The sequence below is a fragment of the Saimiri boliviensis genome, chromosome 12 (genome assembly GCF_048565385.1).
Source record: "Saimiri boliviensis isolate mSaiBol1 chromosome 12, mSaiBol1.pri, whole genome shotgun sequence".
Taxonomy (NCBI): domain Eukaryota; kingdom Metazoa; phylum Chordata; class Mammalia; order Primates; family Cebidae; genus Saimiri; species Saimiri boliviensis.
Window position 1 is genome coordinate 88,252,127 of NC_133460.1, and position 15,110 is coordinate 88,267,236.

The 15,110-nt window shown below is 54.4% G+C and overlaps 2 protein-coding genes across 11 annotated transcripts in view; one reads left to right on the forward strand and one right to left on the reverse strand.

The window, feature by feature from the left end:
• Window positions 1–3,555, forward strand: part of NEURL1 (neuralized E3 ubiquitin protein ligase 1) — a 96,119-nt gene extending 92,564 nt beyond the window's left edge. For 2 of the 3 annotated variants that reach the window (XM_003922230.4, XM_039465031.2), the window contains exons 5-6: window positions 568–714; window positions 1,184–3,555. In XM_003922230.4, the coding sequence (XP_003922279.1) occupies window positions 568–714; window positions 1,184–1,422 (386 nt within the window). In that variant the 3' untranslated portion in view covers window positions 1,423–3,555. The remainder of the gene's footprint in view (window positions 1–567; window positions 715–1,183) is intronic. The other variant, XM_010333116.3, reaches the window with a different exon arrangement.
• A 1,483-nt stretch (window positions 3,556–5,038) lies between these two features.
• The window catches only part of SH3PXD2A (SH3 and PX domains 2A), a 267,638-nt gene continuing 257,566 nt past the window's right edge, over window positions 5,039–15,110 (reverse strand). For all 8 annotated transcript variants that reach the window (XM_074382818.1, XM_010333118.3, XM_074382817.1 and 5 more), the window contains one exon: window positions 5,039–14,965. In XM_074382818.1, coding sequence (XP_074238919.1) covers window positions 12,992–14,965 — 1,974 coding nt within the window. In that variant the 3' untranslated portion in view covers window positions 5,039–12,991. The remainder of the gene's footprint in view (window positions 14,966–15,110) is intronic.

The following is a 15,110-nucleotide window of genomic DNA, read 5'->3' on the forward strand; positions in this document are numbered from 1 at the left end:
GAGAATCTCCTGAAGCCGGGAGGCAGAGATTGCAGTGAGCCAAGATTGTGCCATTGCACTCCAGCCTGGCGACAGAGCGAGACTCCCTCTCCAAAAAAAAAAAAAAAAAAAAAAAAAAAAGTGACGGAAGGAGGGGAGGAAAGAATCTAGGATCAGAACAAGGTGGGAGATGGCGAAGGCATTTTGCAGAGCTGCCATGCAGAGAAGGCCAGTGATGTCTGGGGACAGTGGTGAAGGGCGCAGGGCTCTGAACAGGAGGCTGAGGCTGTGGGGGAGGGAGATGGTAACTTACATGCCCAGGAAGTTTTGCAGAAAGGATGCATGGGGAGGGGTGGAGGTACATGCCAGGCAGGGGCCTAGTTTGGAGCAGCTGGTATAACAAGAGGCAAGCAGGATATGGCCCTCCAGTATGTAGGTGAGAACAGAGGCCAGGCTGCAAAATCCTGCCTTCTGCCCTGTGGCCGGGCTGTGTGGTCAGGCCTGGGAACCCACTGTGAAGGATGGAGCTTTCTCCAGTTTGACCTTGGCAGGTGGCTAGCATATCCTTCCCTCCCTCCCCTTTCACAGGCTCCACCATCCTGGCAGAGCGGGGTATCCCATCACTCCCCTGCTCCCCCGCCTCCACACCAACCTCGCCCAGTGCCCTGGGCAGCCGCCTCTCTGACCCCTTGCTCAGCACGTGCAGCTCTGGCCCTCTGGGTAGCTCTGCTGGTGGTAAGTAGGCCGGCCTCTCTGTTCCATGGTGGACCGTATGGGACTGTGGCAAGGATGCAGCCTCTGTGTCTGGGCTGGGAGTGGAGAGTAGCTGGAGCTGGAGCTGGGCTCAGTGAACCCTTGTTGGGGGTGATTTCTGGGGTCATCCCCTCCTGTCCCCTAGCTGGGCAGTGCCAAAGGGTAGCTCAGGAGGGACCTGCCTTAAAAGATTTTGGATCCTTTCTTTCATCCATCTCTTCTCTCACTGCCTGCTAGCCTCTCTGTCCCCTTGTCTGGGGGTAGAGTGGGTCAGAAGTGGGGCTGCTCAGAGCTCAGCCTTTTCTATTGTGCCCTGGAAGTTGGGTTGTTAGGGTGAACAGGCAGATCCTGATAAGTGGAAGGGGACACCGGAGGCCGGGGGCTCTCTTCTCATGAATCCAGCGCCGGGCTGGGCCATGTCTCCTCCTGACTGGTGCCCCCTTGTCCTCAGGGACAGCCCCCAACTCACCAGTGAGCCTGCCTGAGTCGCCAGTGACCCCAGGTCTGGGCCAGTGGAGCGATGAGTGCACCATTTGCTATGAACACGCGGTGGACACGGTCATCTACACATGTGGCCACATGTGCCTCTGCTATACCTGTGGCCTGCGCCTCAAGAAGGCTCTGCACGCCTGCTGCCCCATCTGCCGCCGCCCCATCAAGGACATCATCAAGACCTACCGCAGCTCCTAGCCCATTGCGGTGGGCCATCCCGCACACCCACCTCCTCGGGCTTCCGCCCAGCCCCAGCTGAGGAACAAGCCAGTGGGGCCCCTTCTCTTCCTCATTTTGGAAACTTTTCCTCCTCCATTAAACATGGGAAACTGAGGCCCTTGAAAGTTTGGGGAGAGGGGGGGTATCAGGCAGGGAGGGGCAGAGGCAAATCACCGAGGGAGAGGGGAGGGGACAAGGCCGCACTCTCCCTGTCTGTCCCGTCTCTGCGTCCAGCTCTCCTCTGCATGCTGAGGGCTGAATTGGGATCTCAGCCTGCCCAAATCCTTCCCCATCTGGGGCAGGTTTCTAGGAGGTCGTTGTAGTCCGTGTGGCACCTTTGTGAAAACCAGAAAACAGGGATCTTCCTGTGGGCTGCTGCGGCCCTGAGCCGGGGCATGTGGCCTAGCTAGTGCAGCGGGGACTGGATTTTAGGCTCATTTGCTCCTTCAGCCAACTTGAGTGGTCTGCCACCTGCTCAACCTCCGGAGCTGCTGTCTCCCTCTGACCTCTGCCTACCTTCTCTTTCCTCATTCCCTGCCCACTGGGCGTGGCAGCTGGGGGTGAGAGGCTGGTGGGTGCCTCCCATCCTGGGCAGGCTGCAGCCATGTCTCTCCCGCTAGTCGATGGGCACATGGACAGGCTGCAGAGGGCTCCAGGGGCTACCCTGGGCAACAGCATCCAACAAGACGATGGGGCAAGGAAGGTTACGGTCAGGCCGGGTCCTCCCTTCTCAGCTAGGAGCCTGGAACCTGGGCTGGGGAACAGCGTTGGCCTTCTGCCAGGGTCTCTAAGGACAGGTTTGCAGCTACCCTCTCTGACCTGTTCTCCACAATTTGTGCTGTCAGCGCCTGGGCTGACTGTCAGAGCCTGTTGCATTACCTGGGATGGGCCAGGGCCCTGGGTAGGGGTATGTGGTTTCCCTGGGCTAAGACCAGCCTTTTTCCTTATTTTTATTTATTTGGTTTGTGGGTTTGGGTTTTTGTTCATTTGTAGGTGAGTTCCCATCCCCTGGACCCCTAGAAAAGCTGCCTTTGTGTGTGGGCTACCTGGGAGAGGGTGCAGCTGAGGGAGTCATCACTCAGTATCTTCCTCCGACTCCAGCCACAAAGCTCATAGCCAGGCCTGCCCACCAAGAATTGCCACTCCATAAGGAGGGGCCAAATTGGGAGACTTTCTGGCAAACAGTGTCCATTTACAGAGAGGCAGACTGAGCCTCCTTGGTGCCCTGGGGCTGGTGGTCACCCAGAGCCACAGAGCACCCTTCCTCCCGGCTCAGAGCTGGGTTATCATGGTTGGCTCAGGCACATCAGGTGGCCCAGGAGGTTCCCCCCTCCGTAACGACATCAAACTTCCAGGAGGGCCAGGGTTCCCAGCGTGGGCCAGCAACAGGAGAGGGGGACGTTGTCATGGCGGGGCAGGGAGCTTGTTCGTAGGGAAGGCTTTCCATCCCTGGAGATGAGCAGGCAGGGACTGCCTCTTGCACTTCCAGATTCTCATTCTGAGTTCCGGGGAGGGAGCGCCCATCTGCTCTGAGCTTGGTCCTCTCAGCTCTGCCTGCCCTGGCCTCTCCCAGCCTCCCAGCCCTCTGCCCCCTCAGATGGCTTTTTTTGTTTTTGTTTTGCATCCATCAGAGCCTGCTCCTCTGTGTGGCAGGCAGGGCATGCCTTTTAGTCGTGGCCACTGACCAGCTGTGTGGCCCTGGCCAAGTCATAGCTGCCTGGAGCCACAGCTTCCACTTCTATAAAATGGTTGTCTGGGGAGAGAGGAGCAGGCTTTCTGTGAGACACGTGGGAGTTCTTCAGGGAGGGCTGCCGTGGGGTGGTATACCAGGACCTCAGGCTGAGCCTTTGTGCTGGCCTTGCAGTGGGCTTATGGGGAAGCCACTGTTTCACTAGGGGTCTCTACTCTCCAGTCACTGACAATGGGAGACCTCTTCTGTGGGAGGAAGCAGGTGGGGGGCTGGCTAGCGGGTCCCCCCAGCCAGGTATCCCAGAGGCCAAGGGTTTGGGAGAGGAAGCCATCACCCCATTACCTCTGTCAGTGCAGGGGTGGCTGCTGCTGCCCTTGTGCACTCGGGTCGCTGTGATTGTGAATAAAGATGATTTCGTACCAGCCTGAGGGCTGTGCTGTGCGCGGAGCATATGGGGGGTGGGGGAAAGAAGGCTGTCGTCTGCGTGCACATGTGGGGGCAGGCTGGGGTGTGGAGGGCTGGCGTCCTGGATACTAGGGAGTCAACAGGAGGCGCGGCCCTTCCCTCAGGGGTAATTGCAGGCCTCTGAGGCTTCAGGGTGGGCTGGGGCAATCTGGGAAGACTCCTTGGAGTGGGGAACCACAGCGTGATTTGGGGCTAGAATGCCAAGTGAGTCTTATAAATTGGGAGAGACCACTGCATCTGTGAGGAGCAGGGTGTGGTGGGGAAGGCGCCCTGGGATTCCAGGATGAAGCTTGGGTTCCCCCTAAGGCAGACCAGAGCCCAGATCTGCTGCTTGTGGGGTGTGCACTGCCACCTAGGGGCTAACGGGGGGATGACAAATGTTCCACTCAGGTCATCAGGGACTGTGCTCTGAGCTCCCTGGGGACTAGGCTTCCACCCCTCTTCCCCAGTCTCGGACCCCAACATGTGGCGGGAGCTCAGCTGTGTTCCCACTGGTGAGTGCAGAGGCCCATGCCAAATGGGTGGCGCCACTGAGGAGAAAAGGGAGGCCTCTGGATAGAGACCTCTGGAGAAGTGTTCTAGATGCGTTAAGTGATCTTTGTGGTGGGGAAAGCTGGGGGAGACGGCTGATGGGGAGGAGGCAGCCAGACTGGCCCCAAGGTCTAGGCACAGTGTTGGAGTTGAGCTTGTTTGGCAGCACCAGGCCTCAAGAGGCATGTGGGACACCTACCTGCCCATCCTGTCCCCTCGGAGGATGCTCAAGCTACCCAGCCTCTGCATAGCCTTGCACAGCCATGGGCTGTTCCTGCATCAGAGCTACGCTGTCCTGCTTACTGGGGTCCAGCAAAAGCAGGAGAGGGTCAGGGGGCTATGCTAAGGGGCCAGCTAGGCCTGTTGGATGTGGCTCCTTGGCCTCAAGATCTGCGTCTTTCAAAGCCTTGGCCACTGCCCAGAAAGCCTCCCAAAACTGGGAAGAGGCTGGAGGAGCTTGACCGCGATTCTCACCAACAAGAATGAGAGCTGGCTGGGCGTGATGGCTTGATGGCTCATGCTTGTAATCCCAGCACTTTGGGAGGCTGAGGCAGGAGGATTGCTTGAGCCTAGGAACTTGAGACCAGCCCTGGCAACATGGCAGGAATCTGTCTTTACAAATAATAAAAAAAATTAGCTGGTCATGGTGGTGCGCCTATAGTATCAACCACTCAGGTGGCTGAGAGGCTTGCTTGAGTCCAGGAGGTTGAGGTTGCAGTGACCTATGATCATGCCATTGCACCCCAGCCTCAGTGACAGGGTGAGACCTTACCTACCTGACCCTACCCTCCAGCATCTTTTCTTTCAGAGGGCCCTGGGATTCTGGAGTCCACCTTGCAATTTGGGATAATGGGACATTTGCTGTTCAGCTGGATGGGTTTTCTGGTGACAGGGAGAATTAAACGGTGATTCTGTTCAGTTAAAAAGGCCCAAAACTTTATTTAGTTTTCAGGGAAATATAAGATGCATGTAAACATAAAATACAAAACAAACCCCAAATTTTACAGTCTAGAAGCATGTCAAGACAGAGCATTTCTGCAGACCAAAGAGTCCTGTCAAAGTGATAAAGGACACCTGGGAAGTGGCAGGCCAGGGGGCTGATCCCTTCCCCAGGGACACTGCATTTTTGTGATGAGATATAAAAGAAACCAACTATTAAAAATGTTAGAAACATGGAGATAGTTTAGCACCACCAGTGATTCTGGAAATAGTTCAGCACTCGGAGTGACTGCACTGAGTTTAATGTCCTTTTCTCCAGTTTCTCTGCTGATGAGGAAAGAAGGAAAACCGGAAAGAAGGGTCCCCCTGACCCCGCAGAGCCCACTAAGAGCTGGGAGGGGAATTCCATGAGGAATTCCCTAAGATTCCAGAGCTCCAGAGGTGTCCACCAGTCCCCACCCAGCCATGCAGGCCACATGCCCACGCTTCAGGGATCACTCAAATCTGCCTTGCCTGGGAGTCACTTTCCTGCAGACCTCCGAGTACCTGGCAGGGAAACTCATTTCCCATCCTGTGTCCTGGATTTAAAGAAAACCTGTTGCAGATAACGCGTTGTAAATTGAAGAAGGGTGGCTGTTTTGCTGTTTTCTCTGCAGTAAACTCTTACGGGGAGTATGCCTTGGCTATAAGGCACTGCAAAATGGCAGGTATATCCATGGATGACTGTTTATCATACCCAGTCTAATTCTTACCAGATGGGAGGCCCAGCCAACGGGACCACCATAGGTGTCAGAGATACTTAAAGATGACTGGTACCAACAGGATGACAAAGGAGGTTGCCTTCCTCCCAGACATGCCCAATGGAGTCTGAACTCTGATTCTAGTTTGTGCAAGTGGGGCCTACTGTATGACCCATTGTGGTCATGGTCTCTGAGTCATACAACTTGAGCAGCTAGCTTTGGATTGGACAGTCAAAGGGAAGCGGGCAAAACCAGCTGAGAACCCGGGAGCTGGTTGCATGTATTCTGGAATCAGGGTCTGCAAACTCAAAGATTGGTTTGTTGCTGGTGACTTCCCCTCTCCGATAAGTAAATCAGTGACCATTCATTGAGAACGATGGGGACCCAGCTTGTGGCCCAATGAGTGGCAGTTTTTTTCCTACCCAGCTTCTGTGGCCAAATTTGGAGGATTTTCCAACTTGCTGTGGCTGGACCCTTGGGTGCTTAATCACTAAACTCCCTTCTACCTGCTCTCTCCTTCCTGAAACACGCAGAGCAGACTTCTTCCTTCTTTCTAATCAACAGACAAAACTCCAAACCCCTTTTCAGTCTTCACACACCTTTTCTTCCTAGAAGACATCCTCTTCTGGAAGCCTCTTTCCCTAGTGAAGGGACAGTAGGCCCCAGCTAAAAACATGCACACGTTCTTCTCACCAACGTGCCTCTCACTTGCCTCTAACATGCTCGAGCCATCCTTTTGCTCTAAATAGTTCTTCCTCCCTCTCTCCTTCTCTTTCACCTCTTGAGGCTCAGCCTATTGGTCAGGATGGAACTGGGAGCAAGGCAGGGCCCTTCAGTACAGGGGACCCCATTCTCTAAAGCCACTGAATTCTAGGACTGGAGTAGGAGAGAGGGTGCTGATTGTCAAGTGCGAACTTGAGATTTAAGAAGACAGGATTGGGCCGGGTGCAGTGGCTCATGCCTGTAATCCCAGCACTTTGGGAGGCTGAGGCAGGCAGATCACAAGGTCAGGAGTTTGAGACTATCCTGGCCAATATGGCAAAACCCTGTCTCTACTAAAAATATAAAAATAAACTGGGCATGGTGGCGGGCACCTGTAATCTCAGCTACTCGGGAGGCTGAGGCAGAAGAATTGCTTGAACCCAGAAGGCGGAGGTTGCAGTGAGCTGAGATTCTGCCACCACACTCCAGCCTGGGTGGAGAGTGAGACTCTGTCTGAAAAAGGATTGGGGAAGGGGGATTGCATGCTAAGCTCAACCTTATAGGCAGGCTGGGATCAAGGTCTTGGAACGTAAAGCCCTCCACCCAGTCTGTAAGCACCAGTGTGCCCACCGTATGGCCTGGGGACCCAGGTTTGCAAGAGGGAAGTTAGCAGTGGGACTGTTTTCCCCCAAAGCTATGGGACACTGATCCTGTCCTCTCACTGGCTCTGATCATACAGCTTGGGAACCACGGAGACATGAGATGGCACCAGACAGGGATGATGATTTAGCCAGAAACTCAGTAAGGTCTAGCAGAGCCCTCTGCACACTTTACAGAAGTGCTGGGTCTGGCCCTGCAGTCGGGACTAGACGTATATGTACCTGCATGTCTTGTTGGGCACACTGTGAGCAGTTCTCACCCCGACCACCTGACTCACCCTCCGAAACAAGGACGAAGGGACGGGCAGGTCTTTTATTATAAGGGGCTTCTCATACTCATGGCATGGCTGAGGGGCAGAAGTCAGCCCGCTTGATGACACATCTGCAGGGGTGACCTAACTGAACCAACTCAGTGTTTCTACACCCAATGGCATCTCTTTTGCACATCTTCATTTTGGAGCTTGGGACAACTGTGTAGGCTGCTTCTGCTAGACCTGTTAATGCCAGTGTGAAGCTTCCAACTAAATACTTAATACTTACAAAAAGGAAAAAACACATTGCACTCTCCAGCCAGAATGATGTGTGTGAATGACGCACACACTTGCTGCCAGAAGCTGAGTCCCTTGGGACCTGCCCATTGCCAAGGACTTGTTCAATGGAGACAGCTTGCCTGGTATTGTTTTTTTTTTCTCTAACCCCATGTTACTTAGTTCAAGTGGGAAGTTACCAACACTTGCATACGCATGCGCGCTCTCTCTCTCTCTCTCTCTCTCTCTCTCTCTCTCTCACTCACTCAACACATGGCCCTCAAAAAAGTGAGGGAATCTTATTTAGCAGTGTGGACAGTTCTCTTCCCAGAGAGCTCTGCACTGAGATTCTCAGACTGAATAGCTAGATGGATATCTAGGGAGAGACACACAGGGCAGAGTCCCACTCTGGGCACAGAGATCCATGTCTGCAGAAATTCACCAAATAGGGGGTTGGAGCAGCAAGCATACAGTACTGGAGGTGGGGGAAGAAGCCACAGGGAAGTGCCTGTCACCTTGAGGGGCAGATCTCTGGGGGCTTGAACCCAGAGGAAACTTCTCATTCTGCTTTCTCTACTGGTGCTGAGGAAGGAGGCCAGATTGGTTACCTGTTGTGGGAAGCTCTGTCTGCAGAGAAACTTGACTAGACACCCCTGACTCTTCCTGGAGGAGAATTCGTACTGTCTTGTCTGGGTGTGGAGCACAGACAGGGCTTACTCCTCAGGCTGAAGTCGCTGAGATGAATGGGCGGGCCAGGCTCAGCCCCAGGCCCTGCTTGTGGGAATTGGTGTCTCACAAGGGTGTGCGTGGCTCAGGGTTCTTACATCCCCCCAAAAAGACTTGGTGACCTCTAGGCTTCCTGCCTAGAAATTGAACTGATGGCACCCAATTTTAGAAAGATTCAAACATACACCAGAAGGATCACAGCCCAAACATCAGGATATGGGGCTGAGAGAGGGCTGCTGGAGTCATTTTTAGGACAGGTCTCTCTGAGCAGCTGGCTGCACCACAACAGAAATCAAAACAAGGGACAGCACCCGAGGGCCTGATTCTGCTCCAGGGACTGGGGCCCCAGAGGTCAAGGGCCCCCTGCCTGAATCCCTTTCTTCTGGGTGGATCTGGCAGGGACCCCTATCATCTTCCTAAGGAAGGGGGAGAGGAAAAGGCTACAAGATCAAATTCCATCAACCCACCCACCTGTTCTACAGCTGGGGTTCCCTCAGCACCCCACTCCTTGCGTCTAGCTCTCCGAGCGCCCCTGGTTGTCCCTCCATTGTCCCCAGTGAGCCCTGGCATCCATCTTGGTAATATTGCACTTTTCCTGTCTCTCAGATTGTTTCTATTTTCGATTGAGAATGCAAGGTATTTGGAGGGGAGAGAGGAAGTGAGTAACCTTAAAGAAATAGTATATTAGTTAAATACAATAACAGGAAAAATAGGGGTTACTTTATCTTTTTTCCCCTTAAAAACAACTACCAAACCAAGGCCTAACTTAAAATAGTTCTACACCTATTCTGCAAACACTAGTAATATGAAAATAATGCCTGACGGAAATTCCCTCGTCTTTTTTCCTTAGATGATAGAAGTAGTAACATGACTTGCTGAGGAAAGCAATGGATATAAATGCCAGTAAAATATGCTGCTCTAACATCTGAAAGTGATTAAAATGATTCTATATAATGCCTTCGTCAAGATGGAAAATCAAGGAGGAAGAAAGAGAAACCGTTGGGGCCAGGCTGGGGGTAGACAGGGCTGAGGCCTGGCAAGAGCCCGTCTAGTCTCTGGGCGTGGGGGAACCACAGGGCGTGGGGCCCACCTGCTGCCCCTTTCCAGCGCGCTCTCGCTGCCCCCAAAGTCCCGTGGCCTGGTGAGAATAGCGAGGAGGAGAGGGGCAACATAGCCAGGCCTGTGTCACAAAGAGGGATGAGGTGGGTGGGAAATGAAGACATTTTTTTCCCCCTGAAATAAAAGAAAAAGGCCTTTAAATGAAAAGGAAAACGAAGCACCAAATGCTGTATCTTCGGGCATTATATGAACCTCAATAATGACCTCAGAAGGGCTCATTATGGTTAAAGTTGCAGTATACAGCAATACAGTGTCATTTCACATTTTCAATCGCAACTCATGGGAAACTAGGTTTGGGCACTGCAGAGATTTTTTTTTTTTCCTTTTTTAGTCCGATCTGGTTTTCCTCCAGATGGGTCAGAGCCCTAGGCCCCCTCCCTCCTCTGCCTGCTGCCGGCAGTATCCTCCAACATCACAAAGCAGCTCAGTAGCTCTAGGGAAAGGCCCTCTCGCCCTGGCTAGGGCTAGGAGTCCAGGGGCACAAGGCCTGGTATCCCCTGGCCATTTCTGAGAAGGACTGGCATGCACCCTTCTTGCTTCAAGTATTAATCTCTTTGGGTTTGCAGGGTTTTGTGCTGTGAGTTAGGGGGGTGAGGTGGGAAGACTGGGGCATGCAATCCGTTTACTGCCCAAATCTATGTGCCGTCACCAGGTGGCAGCATTCCCCACTTTTCCTGGATGCCTGAGCAACTCCCAGCCATCCTTGGGGCTGGATGTCACAATGTAAACATGACCACACTATAAACTACCATGGGGGTGAGGAGGAGCACAGGATTAATGCAGTGGGGAGATCTGCCATTAACTAGCTGTGAGATTTTGGAGAAGTCATTTCCTGTCCTTGGGCCGTAGTGAAAGGAAGGGATGGGATGGTGTGACCTCTGAGGTCTCTTCGGTCCTGCCTTTTAATGACTCTATCACTTAGAGCACGGGGGATGGAGGGGGGTGGTCCTTGGGGGCTGGGAGAATGTGGGGGGCAGTGCAGGTGGTAAGGAAGGGCAGGAAAGGCAGGCTCTGGGGAGCACTGCGGTCCAGTCCGACTGAGATGCTCTGTGCTTGGCAGACATGCTCTGCACTCCCTCCTTGCCTGGCTGGCGCACTAGTGACTGAACTGGCTCAGTGCAGACATTGGAGGAGCGAGGCTGCGGGGCCCTCCCCCTGGAAGATAGCTACATGGAAGGTTCTTTACCTGACAGTCACTCTACTTTTAAATTTTATTTTAAATAGTCATAAATTACTTTTTTCTCTTAATAAATATGTGCTGTTTAAAAATGAGAAAAGTATATACTGCATCTTTAAGTAATGCACTTTGCTCTGAGTTTTTCCCATTCCACCTTAAAGTGCATTAATTAAAAAATAATGAACCACTTCTTTATCATTATTGTTCAAATAAGTACAAATAATAATATGAAGACACTAAACCACTACCATTAGTACTGCAATCTAGCAGATTAACTCAATATCCTGCTCTATTTAATACTGTCCAGCAGAAGAAAATAACTAATTTCAATTTTAAACATACAAAACAAGGAAACAAAACAATCTCACCACAGGCCTTTGACAAAGAACACGAGCCGTTTGCTCTAGCTGCCAGGCATCAGTGTATGGCGAGGGACAGGGGCTTGGGGTTGCCCAGGCCAGGCCTCTGGGATGGGGTGTGGTAGGGGTGGGAGTGGGTCTCAAAGGCACTGAGACGCTGGGTCCCATCTGCCCTGCCTGGGTGGGGAGCAAGGTGAGGGAGGGCCTTTCCTCCTCTATAGAAACCACCCCCGCCCCCCCCAGTCCAGGGACCCTGGCAGCTGAATCGGCGGCTGTGAAGTCCGATCTGTCTGAAATCAAAGGCACGTGTGGAAATCCACTCCCAGGGAAAGGGCAGTCCTTGGGAGAAGCCGGCTGGGCTTCTGGAGGGTCCCCTCTGAAATGTCAACAATTGAAAAACACAACCCAAAGGTGACCGAGGACCTACAGGGAACTTTATTCTCTCGCTTCTGTCTTCACTGGGGCACTGCCCCCTGGAAGACCAGGTTGGCTCCTGGCACAGGGATCCTCCATCGTCTTGGGTACCTGTGGCATTGCCAACAGGCCAGAGAAGGCAACTGGCAGTGCTGGCTCCAGTCAGACCCCAAGGGGCCAGCTGGATCCCCTCTGCTCATAGTGGGGGCGATGACTGCTTCTCCACGCTTCATACATAAGGCTTCCAGCCCTGCCCGGCTGGGAACACATGCAGAATGGTGGTCACCCAGCAGACTGGGAGCTGCCTTCGCTCCAAAAGTCTGGCTCCTGAACATCCTCCTCTTTCCTGGGGAGGTTTTTTGCCCATCTGAGATTGTGCAGGAACCAGAAGGACAGCTTCTCCGCTTCACCATGTCTGCGACCTGGGGCTTGCCTAGCCCCAAATTTTTCTGGCAGGCAGCAAGCTCCAGCACAGTCCACACAGTGGAAACCAAATGAAACGACTTTGGCTTGTGGAGGGGAAGAATGTGAAATAGAAACAAAAGCAAAATCACCCACCCACAAGATACAACAGAAACCCCATCCACTAACCATCCCCTTCCCACGTGAGGCCGACCACCCAGGCCCCCAAACAACCCCTAAAATAAGACGCAAAGGCCTGACATATAAGCCCCTAATCAATAGACTTCTCCCGAAACATGCAAAGGAACTGCCCGCCCGGAAATACTCAAAATAGTCTGTGCAGATTATGAAGAGACCGGTGGCTTTGCCCACCCTCTCTGTAAACTCTGGTACTGTGTCCTCCAGGGGATGCCCCGAGGAGAGTGGGCTCTCTTCTCAAGGCCAGGACAGTGACAGCTACGAAACATGGTCCTTGCTGGCACCTGGGAACTCCTTTTTCTTCAACTGACAGTGACAGTGGCCTGCCCAGGACAGGCTTGAGCTCATGAGACACCTCCAAGCCCTAAAGCCAGAGGCGGCTTCTAATGTACCCACCTGTGGCAATGCCCAGGAAACCAGCACAATTCACAAACACAGATAAGGACAATGCCAGGGCTCCATGGGGTGGCAAGATGCCAGCAACCAAAACTAGGCCAAGCAGGGACAGGACACTGGAGGCCCCCCACGACCACGTCTTTTCCAGATCTGTAGCAAAGGCACAACTGGGGTCTCCCACATGGCCTGTCCCAAATGGCATGTAATCCACTGGTGAAGTCCCCACAGTGCACAGGGGGTCTCAGCTTTCTTGGCCCTGGGTCCCAGGCCTGGGACTCCGTGGTCCATTCCCTTCCTCACTCAGTGTGGCCTCCCCCGTCCCCTACCTTCCAGCTGTAGGACAGCCTGGATGCGGGGCATCTTCGAGGTCACCCATTCTGCAGGGTTGAATGTTGTCCACCCCCCACCCCTCCCTTTTTTCCCCTTTTCCTTTTGTTCGTCTCACCGCTCATCCAGTGGGCAGCCAGAGAGGCACAATAAGGCTGGAGGAGCCCAGGCCCTCTGCTAGTTCTTTTTCTCAAGGTAGTTGGAGGGCACCCAGCCTTTGAAGGGCTTCACACCATCCAGGATCTGGCAGTACCACCAGCCATTAGGGTTCCTCTCCAGAACCTCCATGGACACTCCCTCCTGGAAGCCTGCTGTCTCCTCATCCCCCTCGTAGTCTGCGATAGAGACGTACACGTCTTTGAGGTTATTGTGGATGAACTGAGACTTCTCAATGGGCTTGGGGCGCACGGGGGACACGGGGATGCCGTTGCGCTGGGCGGGCAGCAGGGGTGAGTCTGAACCCTGGCTGGCGGCCCGTTCGGCCAGGCGGCCCTTGGCCTCTGGGGTGGCAGCGGAGCGAGCAGTGCTAAAGGAGGAGTTCCGTCGGACACCTCGGAGGCCATCGGTGGCTGTGAGTGACTCATTCCTCCGCAGGGCGCAGGACAGGTTGTTGTCCTTGGGCGGCGGAGACACAAACACTGACTGGGGCCTGACCGCCACCTGCCGCACGCCATTCCTCATCTTCACTGCTGGGGTGCCTGAGGTCTTGCCGAAGCCCCCGGGGGGTTTCGAAGGGATGGGGGGCGTGGCCCTCTTGCTCTGGTTGACGGTGTTCAGCGCCTGGACCCGCCTCTCAATCTTCTCCAGGCTGTCTGACTTGCCTTCATTCTGCCTGTCCTTGGTGGGCCCTGCATCTGGCTCTTTGCCAGAAGGGTCGGGTTGCTCGTTTTCATCCAGCACCAAATAGTGGGAAGGGGCCCAGCCCTCCAGCTCCCCAAACTTCACGTACCACCACCCGCTCTCCTGCTTCTCCAGCACCTGCACCTCCACGCCTGCGGGGAAGCTGATCTCCGAGTCCTGGACCTTCTGGTAAGCACTGCATGTCACGTATGAGGTGGCTGGCCCTTCCCATTCCTTCTTGGTGGGGCACGGGGGAGTGGCGGCTGGGAAGGTGATAAGGTCGGATGAGCCTCTCCTCCCCTCACTGGGAGCCTCGGAGGCTGTCTGCGGGGGCAGCTCCGAATCCTCACTCTTGGAGCCCTTGAGACCGCCGCGGAGCTGGCCTGTGGGTCTCAGCTGGCGCCGTAAAGTGCTGATGTCCATCTTCTCTTGGCTCTGCGACTCTGCTCGGTTCAGGAACGGCTTGGGCCGGACTGATGGCTTGGCCCGGGCACAGGGGGTCAGCCCAGCTTTCGCATCAGCATCCTTCTTTGCCTTGACCTTAGGAGTGCCACGGATGCCCGCGTCTGAAGCAGAGCGGGGCTTCAGGTCGCCACTGGTTTTGGACAAGGAAGAAGAGGAGGAGGAAGAGGAGGAACAGCAGGTGGTATTGATGGTGATGGAGGAGGAAAAGGAGGCTGAGGAGTGGTTCTTCCCCAGTTCTGCCTGGGCATTCTTCTCTGCCTTGAGCTTTAGGAGTGACGATGACTTGGGGGAGCCTGATTTGGGGGAGTTTTTCCTGACCAGGGACAGTGAGGAGCTGCCTGGGGAGTCACTGTCCCCAGAGGAGCCTCTGGCTGACAGGGTATCCTCTGCATACGGCTGGAAGCCCTCATTCTCATAGATGGTCTCCTCTTCCAGGGCCACGTCCTCTGAAGACTCCCCCACTTTGAAGCGGGCCCGCTGCAGAGAAGAGGCCGGCGACGGCCGGCAGGGCTGGGCAGGCCGCCTGTCCCCTGAGGCTCTGTCCTCCACGGGCTCCTCACTCAGCTCGGGCTCCGAGTCAAAGCCAAATGCAGGGATGTCATACTCAGGCTCCTCATACTTGAGCTTCCGTGGGGAGTCCTGGCTCTCACCGGCCCCCGGCGGGCCCTCCTCGGCCTCCCTGGGCTTGCTGGGGGGTGCTGGCGGGGGGACCTTGGGCCGGGTCAGCGTGCTTGTACGGCGGCTCAGGTTGGGCTTCTTGCGCTTATCGATGTATGATGCGGGGGCCCAGCCCTCCTTCTCACCGATCTGCACGTACCACCAGCCACCTGAGTTCTTATCAATGACCTAGGGGATGAGTGCACACGAGCCAGTGAGGTGGGAGGATCTGGGACCCTATGACATTCCAAAGTAGGACTGTCATACTTTGGCCTGGAGATGCATTATCTCCATTTTACAGATAATAAACTGAGCCACCAAGTCAGTGGCCCAA